Source organism: Spermophilus citellus, assembly GCF_964194105.1.
Source record: "Spermophilus citellus genome assembly, chromosome: 18".
Lineage (NCBI taxonomy): Eukaryota > Metazoa > Chordata > Mammalia > Rodentia > Sciuridae > Spermophilus > Spermophilus citellus.
Genome location: NC_138200.1, coordinates 11,223,706 through 11,238,494, shown reverse-complemented (window position 1 = coordinate 11,238,494; position 14,789 = coordinate 11,223,706). Strand labels below are relative to the sequence as shown.

Sequence of the window (14,789 nt, the reverse complement as noted above, 5' to 3'; positions counted from 1 at the left end):
AATAATATTATTATAGTCTTACAGCTCCAAAGATTAACAACCCACTCAGGGAACGCCTTCTTAATTTCCAAGACTTCACATTCTTGGTTTTCTTCCTCCCCAGTCCATTAGCTGATCTCTCCTACAGCCTTGAATGGACCTCGACTCAGCCGCCAGCCGATCCGCTTGTCTTCCTCCCCTCTCTCTGGTGGAGAGTACCAGGCCTACAAACCCTGCGCATTCCCAAGGAAGACCCGTGTTCACCATCAGCCTGTGGCCGGCTCCTGAGCACTGGCCCTGCCGGGTTCTACCTGGTCAGGGTGTCTTGCATGCTGAGCCCTGGAGCTCCGCCTTGCAGGTCTGTCAAGGGACTGCATGCGAAGGCTGTGACTGGCCAGTCACCCAGGCACAGGTGCTGATGGGACTTGGCCCAGGTTTGGGTGAGCCTCCCCGGTGGCCAATGCTTACCACATGTCGTCACACATCCTGGCTGGGGATTCCCACGTGACTCCAGTGACCACAAACACTCGGAAATCTGTGTGCGGGCTCCTCTGTGTCTTTCCCCTTTGCTGATTTCTCTCTCTATCCTTTTTTCTGTAAAAGCTGCAACCAGGGGCATAAGAACTGGGTCCTTTGAATCCTTTTAGGTGGTTTTAGGGACCCCATAAGTTTAAATCTTACTAACAACTCTCGATGTGTGTCTCCAGCCCTGATCGTCCCAGACTTTCAGGAACCATTGCCTATTTGATCCCCTGATTCTCAATTTAGCTGATCCAAGCTTTCACTTCCCTCGCTGTCCCACATGGACCCTCCCCAGTGACCTGCCAGTCACGCAGTTGCTCTGGGAATAACGTTCAGAATTCTCCTCCACTCCTCAATCGTCTCCTCCTCACCCTCTCCATCCCTGCTGCACCCCTAAGAAATCTCAGAATCTCCTGCCTCCCCTCCCCCTCCCCCAGGAGCCTCAATCCCTGGTTTCATTCCACGTTTTCTTCCCGTCATTTCCTAAGAGCTCCTTGTCCTGATCCTCTATAATGATTCGAAAGGCCACCGCCTGTCCAGCCCTTGCAGATGTCCCCTCACATCCCTGGCTGCCGTGGGCTCATGCAGCTCCCCGGCTGCTGGGTTCACCAACAGCGTTGGCTCAGCCTCAAGAGGTAACCGTGGTGCCCGCAGCTGCTGAGCCTCGAGCCCGGCCCTCCACTTCCAGTTCCAGGGCTGTCACCTTCCCCTGTCCCTGAGGCTTTTAGGAAAACATGAGTCCAAAGCCTGAGGTTTGGTGAGGGCCAGGTTCCGAGGCCCGACCCACACACTGGAGTAGAACATTGCAAGGTCTGCAGAGGCGACGGGGATGGCTGGGCTCCATGTCGGAACAAGGTGTCCCTGAGGTCCCTGACGGCATGAGTGAGGGTGGTTTCTCCAGGACTTCTGAAGAAAAGAGGTCTGCTTCCGTTAGACCGACGGGTTGATTCGGCAGTAAATGTCGGGCTCCGGATTCACGAGCGTCTGTTAAACAGAGAGAACAGTGAGGTCCCCTTGCCTGCTGGAGATTTCTGTCCTACTTGGCTGTGGTCTGGGGCCCAAGCAGCCTGGACGCTCCTCTCCCATCCTTGGAAACTCCAAAGGTCTCTTCTCACTACAGTCACCCTGTTACCTCTGTGTTTCTGGAACGGCCCACACACTTCCCCACTGTGGCAGACACATTCTAAGTGGACCCCATAATGCCGACCTCTTGACATCTGTGCCTCTGTGAATTCCTCCCCTCCAGGGCAGCACCTGTGACTCGCTACTAAGCAATACAGTATGGCAAAGGTGACAGGATGTGATGATTTTGCCATGTGATTCCATATATATATACATAATGTGGTGCTGAGGATCAAACCTAGGGCCTCGCTCTTGCTAGGCCAGTGCTCTACCATTGAGCCACAGCCCCAGCCCAGCCCATGTGATCCTTGACATAAGATCATATCTTCCATCTTGGCTTTGAAGAAGCCAGATGCAAAGTCGTGAGCTCCCTATGGAAAGTGACATGTGGCAAAAGATTGAGGGTGGCCTCTAGCCAACAGTCAGTAAGAAACTGCGGCCCTTGTTCGGACCACCTGCAAGGAACTGAGGCTACCAGTAGCCACGTGAGCTGGGACGCAGACCGTCCCCCAGTCGAGCCTCAGATGAGACCTGAGCCTTGGCCAGCACCTTCAGCGTCACAGAAAGGAGTGGACTGAACGGAAAGGAATGACATAGGAAAGAGGTGGAGGGGACGCAGGGGGGTGGGACGGAATCCAAGACGTGGAGAAGGACAGGAGAGAAGGAGCAGGGGTCCAGTGGACTGGAGTAACACTAAGTGGAATGAGGGTAAGGGAGGGGGGTAACGTGCTACGGAGGGACACGGGGGAAAGTTAAATGGATAGAAAGGAAATGGACGAGTGAAAAGGAGTTCTGTGGAAGCCCCGATGGAGTACACGGGCCACGCTGGAAAGGGATGGATGGGATCAACCAGAGACCGACAATGGGAACCGGTGGACGGGAGTGAAAGGTTTTTCAGAGGGGAATCTGTTCACCCCATCAGACCCTTCAGTAGGGGAAGGACGCAGAGGGTGACCACTCTCCACATGTCTGAAGAGGGGCACCAGATACCTCATAGCTGTCGTCTGTGTCTTCTGTTGACAGGGGAGGGACCAATGCGTGCATCGGAAGTTTGGGGGGTGGCTTCCTGGGGCTGGGAAAGTGGTCCCTGGGGGCTGCTGAAGGTGGCTCCTTCTGCAAGTGAGCAGAGAAATCTATCAGCAGACGTCGTTTTCCTGGAAGATACCAACTACGCTCCTCAGAGACCCAGAGAGAGGACGGGGTCCACCCAGCTTCTCGCAGAGAGTCAGAGGAGGAGGAAGAAGGGTTAGGACCAGGCCTCTGCTGGCCCGGACTCTGTCCTTTCTCCCACAGGCTCTGGACCCCCCACTCCCAGTCCCAGCATGTGGAATCCAGCACCCCCCCCCCCACGGCAATCCACCCCAAGCCCTGGAGGTAGAAGGAACCAAGGAGGGACCAGTCTGACCCAGCTCCCTGTGAGACCATGGCCTCTTTCTCCCCATCCATGACCCTGCAATGGACCACGGATGGTTTAGAGAAGATGGCTTCTCAGGCCTGAAACCACAGAAAATTCTCAGCTGTCTTTCCTGGGCCCACATACCTCATAGAACTGCTCTGGGAGACCTGATGGCACCGTCTAGGGAAAAATAAAGTAGTGAGGAGAGATCACAGGGCTTGGGATGGGGCCCACTCCCGGAAATTCTCAGAAACAGATTTGGCCTCAAAGGTAGTTAATTTCCTTTGAGGTGGCACAGGCCTGTGATCCCAGCCTCTTGGGAGGCTGAGGCAGGAGGATCTCAAGTTCAAGGGCAGCCTCAGCAAGAGGCCAGCCTTAGCAAGACCTTGATTCAAAATAAAATATAAAAAGGGCTGGGGAGGTGGCTCAGTGGCAGACACCCCTGAGTTCAATCCCTAGGATAGGAAAGGCGGGGGGGAGGTAGTTATGTCCCTTCTGATTCCCAGAGGGACCAAGTCTGGGCATTGTCATATTAAAGAGCAAGAAGATAAGGAGAAGAGATGAACAGGCAGAGAAGGTCTTGAGGGCCTCAGAGAAGGCAGAGGAGGAGATGCAGAGACCCAAGCTGGCCCTGGGGGTCCGCCAGAGATCACACCAGCCCCCCACCCTCAGAGGCAGAATTGCAACCGCCCTGCTGGTCTGGGAAGGAACGGAAAGTCAGAGGGTCATGGAGATCCCTTTGGAGCACACCCACCTTTTTGGCTCCCATCTGTCCCTGGGGCTCGGGTATATTGTCATACACAGGCCTTGGTCTGTCTAGAGGAAGTAAAATCCCAGCCCAGACCTGGAGTTAGAAGAGCTGGACAGGAAGGGGCTGTCTGTCCGGACCCACCTCCTGGTCCCAGTTCTCCCCCTTACATCTCTGGGGAGCTTGACCAGGGAACCTCCTGGAAACCAAGTTCTGGGTCACACAAGGCTGCTCCAAAACACCGTGGGACAGAAATCTTAAGTCCCCACCCTGGTCCCTGCTTGTCCCAGGTGTCCTCTCTGTGTAGTGGAGCTGGACCCGACAATCTCTAGGGGGCCTGGCACATGGGGCTCATCTTTTCAGAAACCCAGATCCACAGAGGGCAAAGGTGTCGCCCGCAGAGGGCACTCGAGGCTCGGGGTCCAGGCGGAGCGTGAGCCTGGATTGGGATCAGCCAGGAGCCCTGAGCTCCTCTGGCTGCGGCTTTGACAGCAATGAACCAGATTCCCTGAGACCCAGGAAGGAGAAAGGGCTGGGTGTCGCCCTGCGAGTGCTGGGGACACTGAGGCTCGGGCAGGTCAGGACTTGCCTGTGACCAGTCCCTCGGTGGCAGAGCGGGGACGAGAGACCTGAGCTCGTGGCCCCTGCTCTTCCCAGCTCCCACGCATGGGACACGATGTCACTTACCGAAACTGGGCCGTGTCGCCTGCTCCCGCACGGAGGTGGGCGGTGTGGCCTCGGGGCTGGGGCCATCCGCGGATCCCTTTGAGGGCCTGAAACGCCAGATCCTTGTTATCCCGCACCGCTGGCTCTTGCTCCTCCCCATAAGCTCCATCCATGTCCCTCGTCCATTCTCAGATGACCACCCAAGCTCTAAAGTCCCCAGTGGCCGCCCACAGAGGCTCAGCACCGAGGTCCGCAAACCTCCCACCAGGTGACCCTGCGGGCCACGCCCCGTCCCCTTCCCAGTCTTACCATCTGGCTTTTCTGGTGTAGAAGAAATAGCCCAGGCCTATGACCAGAGCAATGGCAACCAGGGTCCCAATAACAATGCCAGCTATGGCCCCTGCCGTCAGGGAGGACTCCGGGTCTAGGGAGAGAAAACCAAAACCCAGGCTTGACACACCCTGGCCCCATCCCCAGCCCCTGCCCTAAACTTGCAGCTTCATCTTCACCGACATTTGACAAATACTTGCTTTTCAGTCACAAGGGGGCAGCAGTTCATAGCACTGTTTCTGGAGTCCAGTGACCTGAGTCCAGATCTCAGCTCTGCCCAAACCTAACACCGAGGGTAAAATGCAGCCACCGGGATTGGGAGGGCGGAGGGTGAGGGGCATGAGGAAGGGGCTCTGCTCGGAAGGAGTCTTCCTGAGATGCCTTTGGGGTTATGTGAAACAAGGATGTCAATTGCTGACCCTACACATTTTTGCACATATTTTTTGAGGGGATGAAATGGATCGTGCACAGAAGCACCATCCACTGCCTGACACATCAGAGGTGCCTGATGAAAAAATGATGACAATAATGACCAGTGACAATGAAAGACGTTGCTACCTAGTGAGCGCAAGCAACATGGCCTTTGTGTGAGCTCTCTCTCTCTCTCAAAATCTGGAACTTTCCCATGAGTGTCAATCAAACCTGCTACTCCCTGCTCCTCTTCTGAGCCTGTTGTCCATTCACAGGACCAAAGGGTGGCACTGGAGATTAAAGGAGGTCATTTGAGAGCTGCATGGGGTCCTCAGCTTAGTGGGCAACCCAAGAACATCGCTGTGAGGCGGCAGTCTGGTTTCAAATCCCAGCCACAAGCTGTAGTGGCTCACGCCTGTCATTCCAACGGCTTGGGAGGCTGAGGCAGGAAGATTGAGAATTCAAAGCCAGCCTCAGCGACTTAGCAAGACCCTGAGCAACTCAGCCAGCCCCGTCTCGAAATAAAATACAAAAAGTGTGGGGGCTGGGGGCTGGGGATGTGGCTCAGTGGTTAAGGGCCTTGAGTTCAATCTCTGATACAAAAAGTAAAAATCAAACACCAGCAACAGGGTTGAGTCTCTAAGTCTCAGTGTGTCCCTTTGAACAATGGAGGTGCTAACAGGCTGGCCTCATACTGGCTGGCAGAGAGCACCTAACAAGTATTTTTTGATACTGTATATGGATGGTTCAGGATGTAGCACAGGCTCAACAGAGAATAATTTTATTTTGTTTTAAAAAAACAACATACCAAGTACAAACTTAAGGACTTTATAAATATTAATTAATCTTCAACAACCCTAAGAAATAGGTCCAATTATTGTTTGTTTTACCGATAATAAATCAGAGGCCCAGAGATGTTAAGTAAGTTGCCCAAGATCACACAGCTAGTAAATACTGGAGCCAGGATGTGAATCCCGGTAGCTAGCAACACTATGCTGCCTTCTCAAGACAGTTCTTGACAAGTCCAGTTGTTATTAACGTGATTCCTGATCCTCTCCACCGTCCCTCTACCTCTCCCACGGGCTATCTCATGTTGCGTTGTCTTTCTAAATACCTCTGATAGGTGGGTGTCAAAAACCCACTTGCAGGTAAGAAAACTGAGGCTCAGAGCAGGCTGCAGAGTTGACCAGGGCACACAGCAAGAAACAGAGGGTTTGGAATTCAAAGCTCCCGGCCGGCTGGGAACTTACACATGCAGTGCATTCGCTGTCCCAGGGTAGGTGGCTGGAGCAAGCAAGGCAGAGGCCACCCGGATCCCAAGGGAAGACGCACCGGAGAGACTCACCTACTTGGATCAGCACAGAGGCAGAGCGGGCCAGGCCAGTCAGAGAGTTCGAGGCTGTGCAGCTGCAGATGCCCTGGTGCTCCTGGGTCAGAGCCCTGATGACCAGCTGCTCCCCAGTGTACACCCCCGAGTGGTGTTCCAGGACCCAGCGGTATTCTGCCTCTGGCTGGGACTCGGCCTGGCACTGCAGGGTCAGGCTGGAGTTGAGCTTCCCCTGGACAGTGTCCACCACAGCAGGCGGAGACCCGCTGGTGATTTCCACTCGGTCAGGGCCATCTGCAGGCAAAGCCACGCGTCTGCCAAATGACCCCATTCTCCCCTTCCCTCTTCCACATTGTAAATGGTGCTTCCCACGCCCCCAGCCCCTGCTCAGCTGGAACTGAGGGAATTCCAGTCTGCAGCCCGGAGGAGACAGCGGCTGTCTAAGTTGAAAAGAATCAACTGCAGGGAGGAGGCACATGGAGATAGGGGTTCATCTGTAATCCCAGCAGCTAGGGAGGCTGGGGCTGGAGGATCATGAGTTTGAGGCCAGCCTCAACAACTTAGCAAGACCCTGTCTCAAAATAAAAATAAAATAAAGAGCCAAGGTGTAGTTCAGTGGTAGAGCGTCCCTGTGTGCAATCCCTAGTACCACCAAAAAAAAAAAAAAAGTGGGTGGAAGAAAGGAATCTTAGTGGAAGAGGAGGGAAATGTTCCCCCTTTGTCCTGAGCTGTGTAACAAGCAGATGTTGGTCCCCACCATGGGATGGAAATTGCCTTCACACAGGAGAATTCTCTCCAAGGAACCTCACAAGGCGCCAGGCTTCAGAGAGTCTCTGCGCTCTGGGCACGCAGCCCCCAAGCACTAATACTGTGGATTCCCAATGACATAAACACGTGGCAAATTTTCTTCACCACTCCAGGGGGGAACCGCTGGCTTTGCGCTCTCCTCCTACGCACATGAAGAAAACAAACAGAAGTTGCAGTTGGATTTCCATGCCAACTAAAGGAGTCTGGAAGCCAAGCCTTGCTCAAATTCATGAAAGAATGCATTTCCCTTCTTCTGGAAAGACGTATGCATGGTCTTGTTGGGATATTCTAGGAGAAGAAAGCCCTGCCCATGCCCCTCCCCAGCATCCTTTAAAGCTGTTCTTTCCTCCCCATCGGAACCCCAGGACCCGACCTGCTTCCCTCGCCCGTGTCCAGCCCCTCCTGGACTCTGCATCCCAGGCTCCACCTCCACCCAGCCTCCAGAGGGGTCTTCCTGGGCACCAACTTGATGCCATGGCTTCTCGGCTCAGAACCTTCCATGACCCGCCCCCCACAGTGTCCTTGGGACAAAGCCCAGGGCTGATGAGGTCATTCATCATGTGAATGACCCTCCTAGACTTCTCCAAACCCGTCACCCACCTTTCCACATTTCCTGCTGTCATCCGGGAGCAAGATCCTACCGGAGAGCCACCAGGCCCGTCTGACCCCTGCTCATCCTCCAGTTGCACGGGGGATCTCAGCTCTCACAATGGCCTTCCCACATCCCTCATCTGGGGCTTCCTTTGGGCTCCCAAACCCCCGCTTCTTCCCCCACATAGCAGCATTGATCGTTGGGTATTTCATTTGCCTGCTTTACCCACCTCCCATCCCCAGGAGGCCATGACCCTGGGAATCGTGATGACCGACTGCCCGCCCTGTTGCCTGGCCCAGAGGACACAAAATAAGTATTTTTGCTTCACAATTAAAGTAGGGACGAACGGAGAAGGAGCAACAGAGAAGCCTGTTCTTAACCCCTGCTGCTCAACAGGTGGAAAAGTGAACCCCGAAGCCAGGCACACAGTGGCCCACGCCTATGATCCCAGTGGCTCGGGAGACGGAGGTGAGTTCAAAGTCAACTTATCAAGGCACTAAACGAGACCCTGTCTCTAAATAAAATATAAAAGGGGGCTGGGGATGTGGCTCAGGGGTTGAGCGCCTCTGGGTTCAATTCTCGTACCAAAAAAATAGAAAAAGTGGACCCCAACTTTGTCTCCCTGCCGAAACCTCTTCTCCCCAATCTTTCCATACCAGTTCTTGGCTCCTCCATCCTTAGGTGGCTCAAGCAAACAGGCCTGGAGACGGCCCCGCCCTCCCTTGCGAGTGCTTTGGCTGAAGCACCCCTTTCCGTGGGTTTTGTTTTCTCCTCCTTTCACCCCTCGCCAAGGGCTCCTGGGGGACTTGGGTCTGACCCTCAACTTTCCTCTTCGAAGCACAAGAGCCAAGCTCTGGAGGGTCAGCGCCCTGCTCGCCTCCTGGTTCTCGCCCGGTCACTGCGCCACCGAGCACGGTCCCCCATCACGGACCGTCTCTGCCCCTGAGGTTCTTGTCCCTCAGCCACTGCCTGAGACATAAAGTCCCCCAGGACAGGCAGGCGGTCTTGTCCCCGCCCAGGCTCACGGCTGGCATGGAGCACGTGATGAGTGAGTGGAAGGAAGAACCTGGAGGGAGGAGGACGCGCTCACCGCCCCGGGCCACTCACAGTTGATGGTCAGCGTGAGGGGGTCACTGCGAGCCCGGCTGCCCCAGTGCCAGATCTCACACGCGTAGGGCCCCGTGTCGTCCCGCCGGGGGCTGTGGATGACCAGGGTCATGTTGTCGTCTGACAGGGCCAGGTGCTCGCTGGGCAGGAGGGGCTGATCATTCACGAACCACTGGACCGCCACCCTCTGATGGGCGGTCTGGCAGGTCAGGTTCACGGGGCCGACGGTCTCCACCAGGTCCAGGCTCGAGGCCTGCACCTGAGGCTTGGTCAGGTTTTCTGGAAACACGCGGAGGCACGGGTCAGATTCAAGGAAGCTTCCCCGCCCCCTGCCCACGGGGGCCCACGGGGGCTCCCCGGGGTGTGTGCATGTGTGTGTGCATGTGCGTGTTGTGGGTAGTGTGCGTGTGCTTATGTGTGCATGTGTGTGTGTGTGCGTGTTGTGGGTAGCGTGTGTGTGCGTGTGTTCTGGATCGGACTATGTGGCACATGTGGCATGTGAATCTCTCTTGTGGTCAAGTGTGTCATATAAATATTGTGTGTGGTGCATGTTTTTGTGTCTGTGAATGTGTGTTTTGTGCCTGCCGTGTGTGTTGTGTGTGTTGTGAGGTGTGTGGGTGGTATACACAGACACCTCATGTGTGAGCCTGTGTTACATATGTTCTGCGTGCAACCGTGGGTGCTGTGTCTGCGGTATCATCTGTGTTATGGGTGTGTGTTGTACATTGTGTGTTTATGCTTTGTGTATGGCTGTGCTGGGTGTGAATGGCCTGTGTGTATATTTGGTGCAGTACGCAGTACGTTTTCTGCATTGTGTGTCTTAAGTGTCTGCAACGTTGCGTGGATCCTGAGTGTGTTGTGTGTTGTTATGTGTGTTCACGTTTCAAGGGAGAGTGTGTTGTGTGTCCGTGGTATTGCTCATTGTGTACACGTACATGAAATCTGTCTGTATGTCTTGTGTGTTGTTCAAGTATTGTGAATATGTGTGAGTGTATGGAGGGTTGTGAGTCTGTGCACAGTGTGTGGGTGTTGTGTGTCTTGGTTGTGTAATGCAGAGTATTGAGTGTGTTGCACACACATATCTTGTGCATGCTCTACATGTGCGTGTTGTGTGTGTGCTGTGTGCCTGCAGTATTGTTTCACGTGTTGTAGATGAGTTGCGTGTCTGTGGTGTGTGTTGTATGGTAAGTGTGTGTGGTTATTGGGGGGCTGTGTGTGTAAGGAATGTTGTGTTAGTGTTACACATTGACAATCAACCCCTCTTCCACAGAATCCAGCCGTGGACAGCCATGGAGAGCCAGCAGGGTCTCCTGGGGGATGTGCCCAGCCAGGGTCCGGGTCCTTCCCTGAGGTGGGAGTGCGACTCAGCCACCAGACGAGGGGGACGTGCCGCTCTCGGGTCCCCCTCCGACTCTGGGGTATTGGTGGGGCTCGGTGTTAACTGTTTTCTCAGTCGCCCTGAGGACCTCACTGCGGTCACTGACTCTCCCTCTAGGACACGGCACGTTTTCTGGACCACCTGAGACCCAGCCAAGCATCTCTCTCACACAGAATGGCCAAGGGCCCCAGATGAGACCTCCCGGTGGCCTCTGATTCTGAGAAGAACAAAGAGGGGGACCAGGGAAGGGGACTCACCGAGGACGTGGACTCGAAGAGCACCCAGGCGGGTCAGGAGGGTGGCGCTGTTGTGCACCAAGCACCTGAACATGCCCTCGTCCTCCCTGGACACGGCGTCGATGGTCAGTGTCCCCGTGGTGGAAGGCAGGATGGAATTGTTGGGGAAAATCCAGGAATAGGTAGGGTCTGGGTGGGACTGCGCTTGCGCCTGGAAGTTCACGGTGGAGCCTTCTAGAACCTCGACCGCCTCCCCGCTGGGAACACCTGAATCCAACTTGATTTCGATAAGGTCGGGACCATCTGGGAGGACAGGAACAATGACAGCCGTTACAACGGCGTCGGCCACAGCTCTCTTGCAGGGGGACTCGGGATCCATATAGACCACGTTCCCTCCTCCCGCTCATGGGCAAAAGAGGTGTGGGCTCCGGGTTAATGTCAGCTCTGTCCCTGGGTGAAGCAGGACTGGAAGGCCCAGCTTGGGCCAGCTGAGGCTCCCTGCCACGCCCGACCCAGGCAAGACGGTGCAGCCAATATCTGAGGTTTGGGAGCTCAAGTTTAGGTCCATTTCGATGGAGTTTCCAGTAGCCTCTGAGCAGAGATGTCAAACCGTTCTAAGTTCAAGTTCAAAGACAGACAGTTCTGCATTGGGTTGGGATTCAGGGTTGTGAGATTGGATGAGGCACCCAGGAAGTGAGTGTCTACAAGGGACTGGGGACAGGGGACAGAAGAAGACTCACAGTTGACCTCCAGGAAGATGGCATCGCTGCTCTGGAACCCAAGGGCATCCCAGGCTTCACACTGGTAAGTCCCAGAGTCTTCCCGCTGGACCGTGAGGATGTTGAACGTCTTGCCATCCGCGGACAGCTGCATGCGCTCGTTCAACACCAGGGACTGATTCTGGAAGATCCAGCGGATGGTGACGTGGAGTTCCGTGGTGTCACAGTAGAAAGTCACCCTGTCCTTGTACTCTGTGACTGTGCTCTGAGTGACTGAGATGGTGGGCTTGTCCAGGGATTCTGCAGAGGAAGAAAGCAAGAGGCGGAGGTGGAGGCGGAGACACAGACAGGGGAGAACGAGGTATAGCCAGAGAGGGATCCAGGGATGGATCAGGACGGCCAGGAGACACACGGAGCTAGGCTCTCCAGGCTCCGTGCTGGAGTGACTGCCTGTTCTAGGTACGGGATCTATATCCCCTCTTGGACATTGTGCAAATAAAGCAGAGCATCTAGGACGTGAGAGGGGATCCGTCAATATCAGCTGCAAAGAGAAACAAGCTCATCCCAACACCATTGAGGGCCCCCTAGCCCCTCTCAGCCAACACTCCTCTCCTGCGGCCGTGATGGCCACAGTCCACCACTTTGCTCCTGTCCCCAACACAGCTACCTGGGCCCCTCCACTCATCCGATTGGGACTTTGGGCGTGGAACCCAGACGGTTGATCTCTGATCAGGAGGACAGCCTTGTTCTCTGCCCACACCTCTGAATCTGCCATGAGCCTGGGGTGGCCGGGGGGGGGGGGGGGGTCCCAAACACAGAACAACCCCCTGCTCACTTGAGGCGGTTTCAAGCAGGATGGCACTGGGGGTGAGCTGGGCTGCCACGGGAGGACTCCATGCTGTCAGAAGTGAGGCTGGAGGGGAAGAGGAGGCATTGAGGGAGGCCGAGGTCACAGATTCAGCGTTCCATCCCAAGAGGCTTGTCCTGCCCACTGCTTCCTGGGGCTGTAACCAAGGACACGCTTTTCTCTTCTCAGAATCTCCATTTCCTCCACCGTAAAATGGGTAAAATATCATCTGCCTCCCGGGGTGGGGGGTGGGGGGATAATAAATCTTGGCAAGCCATCGCGGGGCTCCCCCATGGTTCCCTTTGACTGCCCTTACTCTCCTGGAGGTGCACGGGGGTCCTCCCCATTCCACAGAGAGGAAAGCAGGTGCTCAGAGAAGGGATGTCACTGGCTAAGACCGTAAGAGTCAGTGGCAGAAGCTGACCTTGAGCCTGGCCTGCCACGCCCTGAAGACACCCTAGTCCCGCCTGTGAACCCAGGATGGGGACAGAGGGCAGCCCCTGAGCGAGAATTTCCACTCTCACCTCCAGTGGGAGGGGTTCACCTTCGCCACCTCCCCGGACTTGCCCTCAGGACACTCCCCATCTTCTAGGGGATGGGGAGGGACAAGGTCGCAGCTGTTCCCAGTTCTGCATGTGGCCCATCTGCACAGAGTCATGGAGGCTGGCCCGGGCTGGGGCGTGGCAGGCTGCGCTCGTGGGACACCCCGTCCCTCTCCACAACCCAGTGAACAGGGGCTGCCCCCAAGCCCCTCGCCACCCTCAAAAGACCCCAGTTTGGCTTGAGCACTGCCCCTTTTCCCAGCATCTGGTGATGTAGGGCGTGGGCTCCCAGGACGGCTGGCATCAAATATGGCCTCTGGTGCTTACCGGCTCAACGGATGTGGGCAAGGGCTTGCTCTCTGTGAGCCTCAGTTTATTTCTGTCTTTCTTTCTTAGTTTCTTTATTTAGGTACCAGAGATTGAATCTGGGGTGCTCAAATCCCGAGCCACATCCCCAGCCCTTTTTATTTTTTATTTAGAGACAGGGCCTCCCTAAGTTGCAGAGGCTGGCTTTGAACTCGAGATCCTCCTGCCTCAGCCTCCCAATCTGCTGGGATTACAGGGTGCGCCACTGCGCCCCGGCCTCGGTTTCTTTGGATGGTAGTAGTGATGGAGCTCGACTTTCTCTGCCTCTGATGCCATTGGAGGTTAAGGTCCCTGGCTCAGAGCAACTGTCTGGGTTTCAATCACAGCTTTGTTTGTCATCTTTCTGGGCAAGTGATGTTCTCCGTCTGAGTCTCGGTTTCTCCTTTTGTAAAATGAGGGTACCGATCGTTCCCACCTCACGTGACAGTCACAAGGACAAACGAAAAGACGTGAGAACATCTACGGTGGTCCTTGTCCTCAGACCTGCCTGAGATGGGAGCCTCCCTCTGTGGAAGGCCCTCACCTGGCCTCCCCTCCTGTTTCTGTCTCCAACAGTCCTGACTTCTGCCCCATCAGGAGGAGGCGAACCTTGCAGAGAAACTCACAGGCCCTGCTGCTCACTCTCAGCTTCCCCAGGACCCCAAGTCCCCGCGGGCTTCCAGTCTGCCAGCAAGCCTCCAGCCCAGAGAGGGAGGAGCTGGCCTCAGAGTCACACAGCAAGGTAGGCAACGTCCCGGCTCTTCCCATGACCCACTGCAAAATCAGTTCTTCACCTCCAGAATGCTTTTCCTGTCCAGAGAGTCTCGTTTCTTCCTCATCTCAGATGTTCTTTCGGCATGAATTTCACACCTGGGCCGTGTCCTGAAGCCTGGGATGGGCCCCTCACTCTGTCCGCCTGTCTGTGCTCCAGGGCTTTCTCTGGGTCTCTCTGTCTGTCTCCCTCCTCCCTCTGCACCACCCCCCTGTCTTCCTGCTGTCTCTGCTCTGGCTGCCCCTCTCTGCCCAGCTGTCCCTGGCCCCACCTCGGGTTCACTTTCTACTTGATTTTCCCTTTTTCTCTGTCCCTCTCTGGTTCTGTGGCTCTCCCTGTTGTCAGTCTCTCCCGCTCCCACTATATCCCCGGGTCTCTTTCTCTGCCTCTCTCTCTCTGCACACGTGTGTGTGCGCACACACACACACACACACACACACACACACACACCTGGCAGACAGATGCGCAGAGCCCCTCACCCACCCACCCCACCTGGGGAAGCAGGGCCCACCTGAGAGTAGGATTCCCGTCCACGGGTGGCTCTGGGAGTCAGCAGGCCCCATGGGTCCCCGGCCCTGGCTCCAGGGTGCCAGGCCCTCTGTCTCCTTGGCTCCTTCCAAAGACAGCTCGTCACTCCAGCCACAGCCCACCAGCTGCCCTCTGTCCCTCCCGCTCTGTGGCAAACTCCCCAGAACTGCGCTGACAGTGGCTCCCAGGCAGGTGGGTGGGGGCGGGGAGGGAACTTTGGCCTCACCTCTGCCCTCCCACACCCCAGGGCTCACTTTCCTCCTCTCCCCAGCACGCAAGCAGGAGTTCCAGGATCCCCAGGACCAGGAACAACAATAAAAACAATCATGGCCAGTCACTCAGGGCTCAGCTGGGCTGGATGCCAGGCTCACAGTGAGCAGCCTGTAAATATCAGATGAGCTGAGGCTGTGCGTGT

At 55.7% G+C, this 14,789-nt stretch overlaps 1 protein-coding gene across 1 annotated transcript; it reads right to left on the bottom strand.

Moving 5' to 3' along the window:
* Positions 1–1,431: 1,431 nt before the first annotated feature.
* Positions 1,432–14,409, bottom strand: CEACAM20 (CEA cell adhesion molecule 20; the record flags this gene model as incomplete). Its single annotated transcript, XM_081274228.1, has 12 exons — positions 1,432–1,485; positions 2,614–2,736; positions 3,164–3,199; positions 3,774–3,835; positions 4,455–4,540; positions 4,743–4,857; positions 6,520–6,795; positions 9,008–9,286; positions 10,643–10,924; positions 11,362–11,640; positions 12,176–12,253; positions 14,358–14,409. 12 exons carry the CDS (start codon positions 14,407–14,409, stop codon positions 1,432–1,434), a joined length of 1,722 nt encoding a protein of 573 aa, XP_081130354.1.
* Between the last annotated feature and the right edge of the window lie 380 nt (positions 14,410–14,789).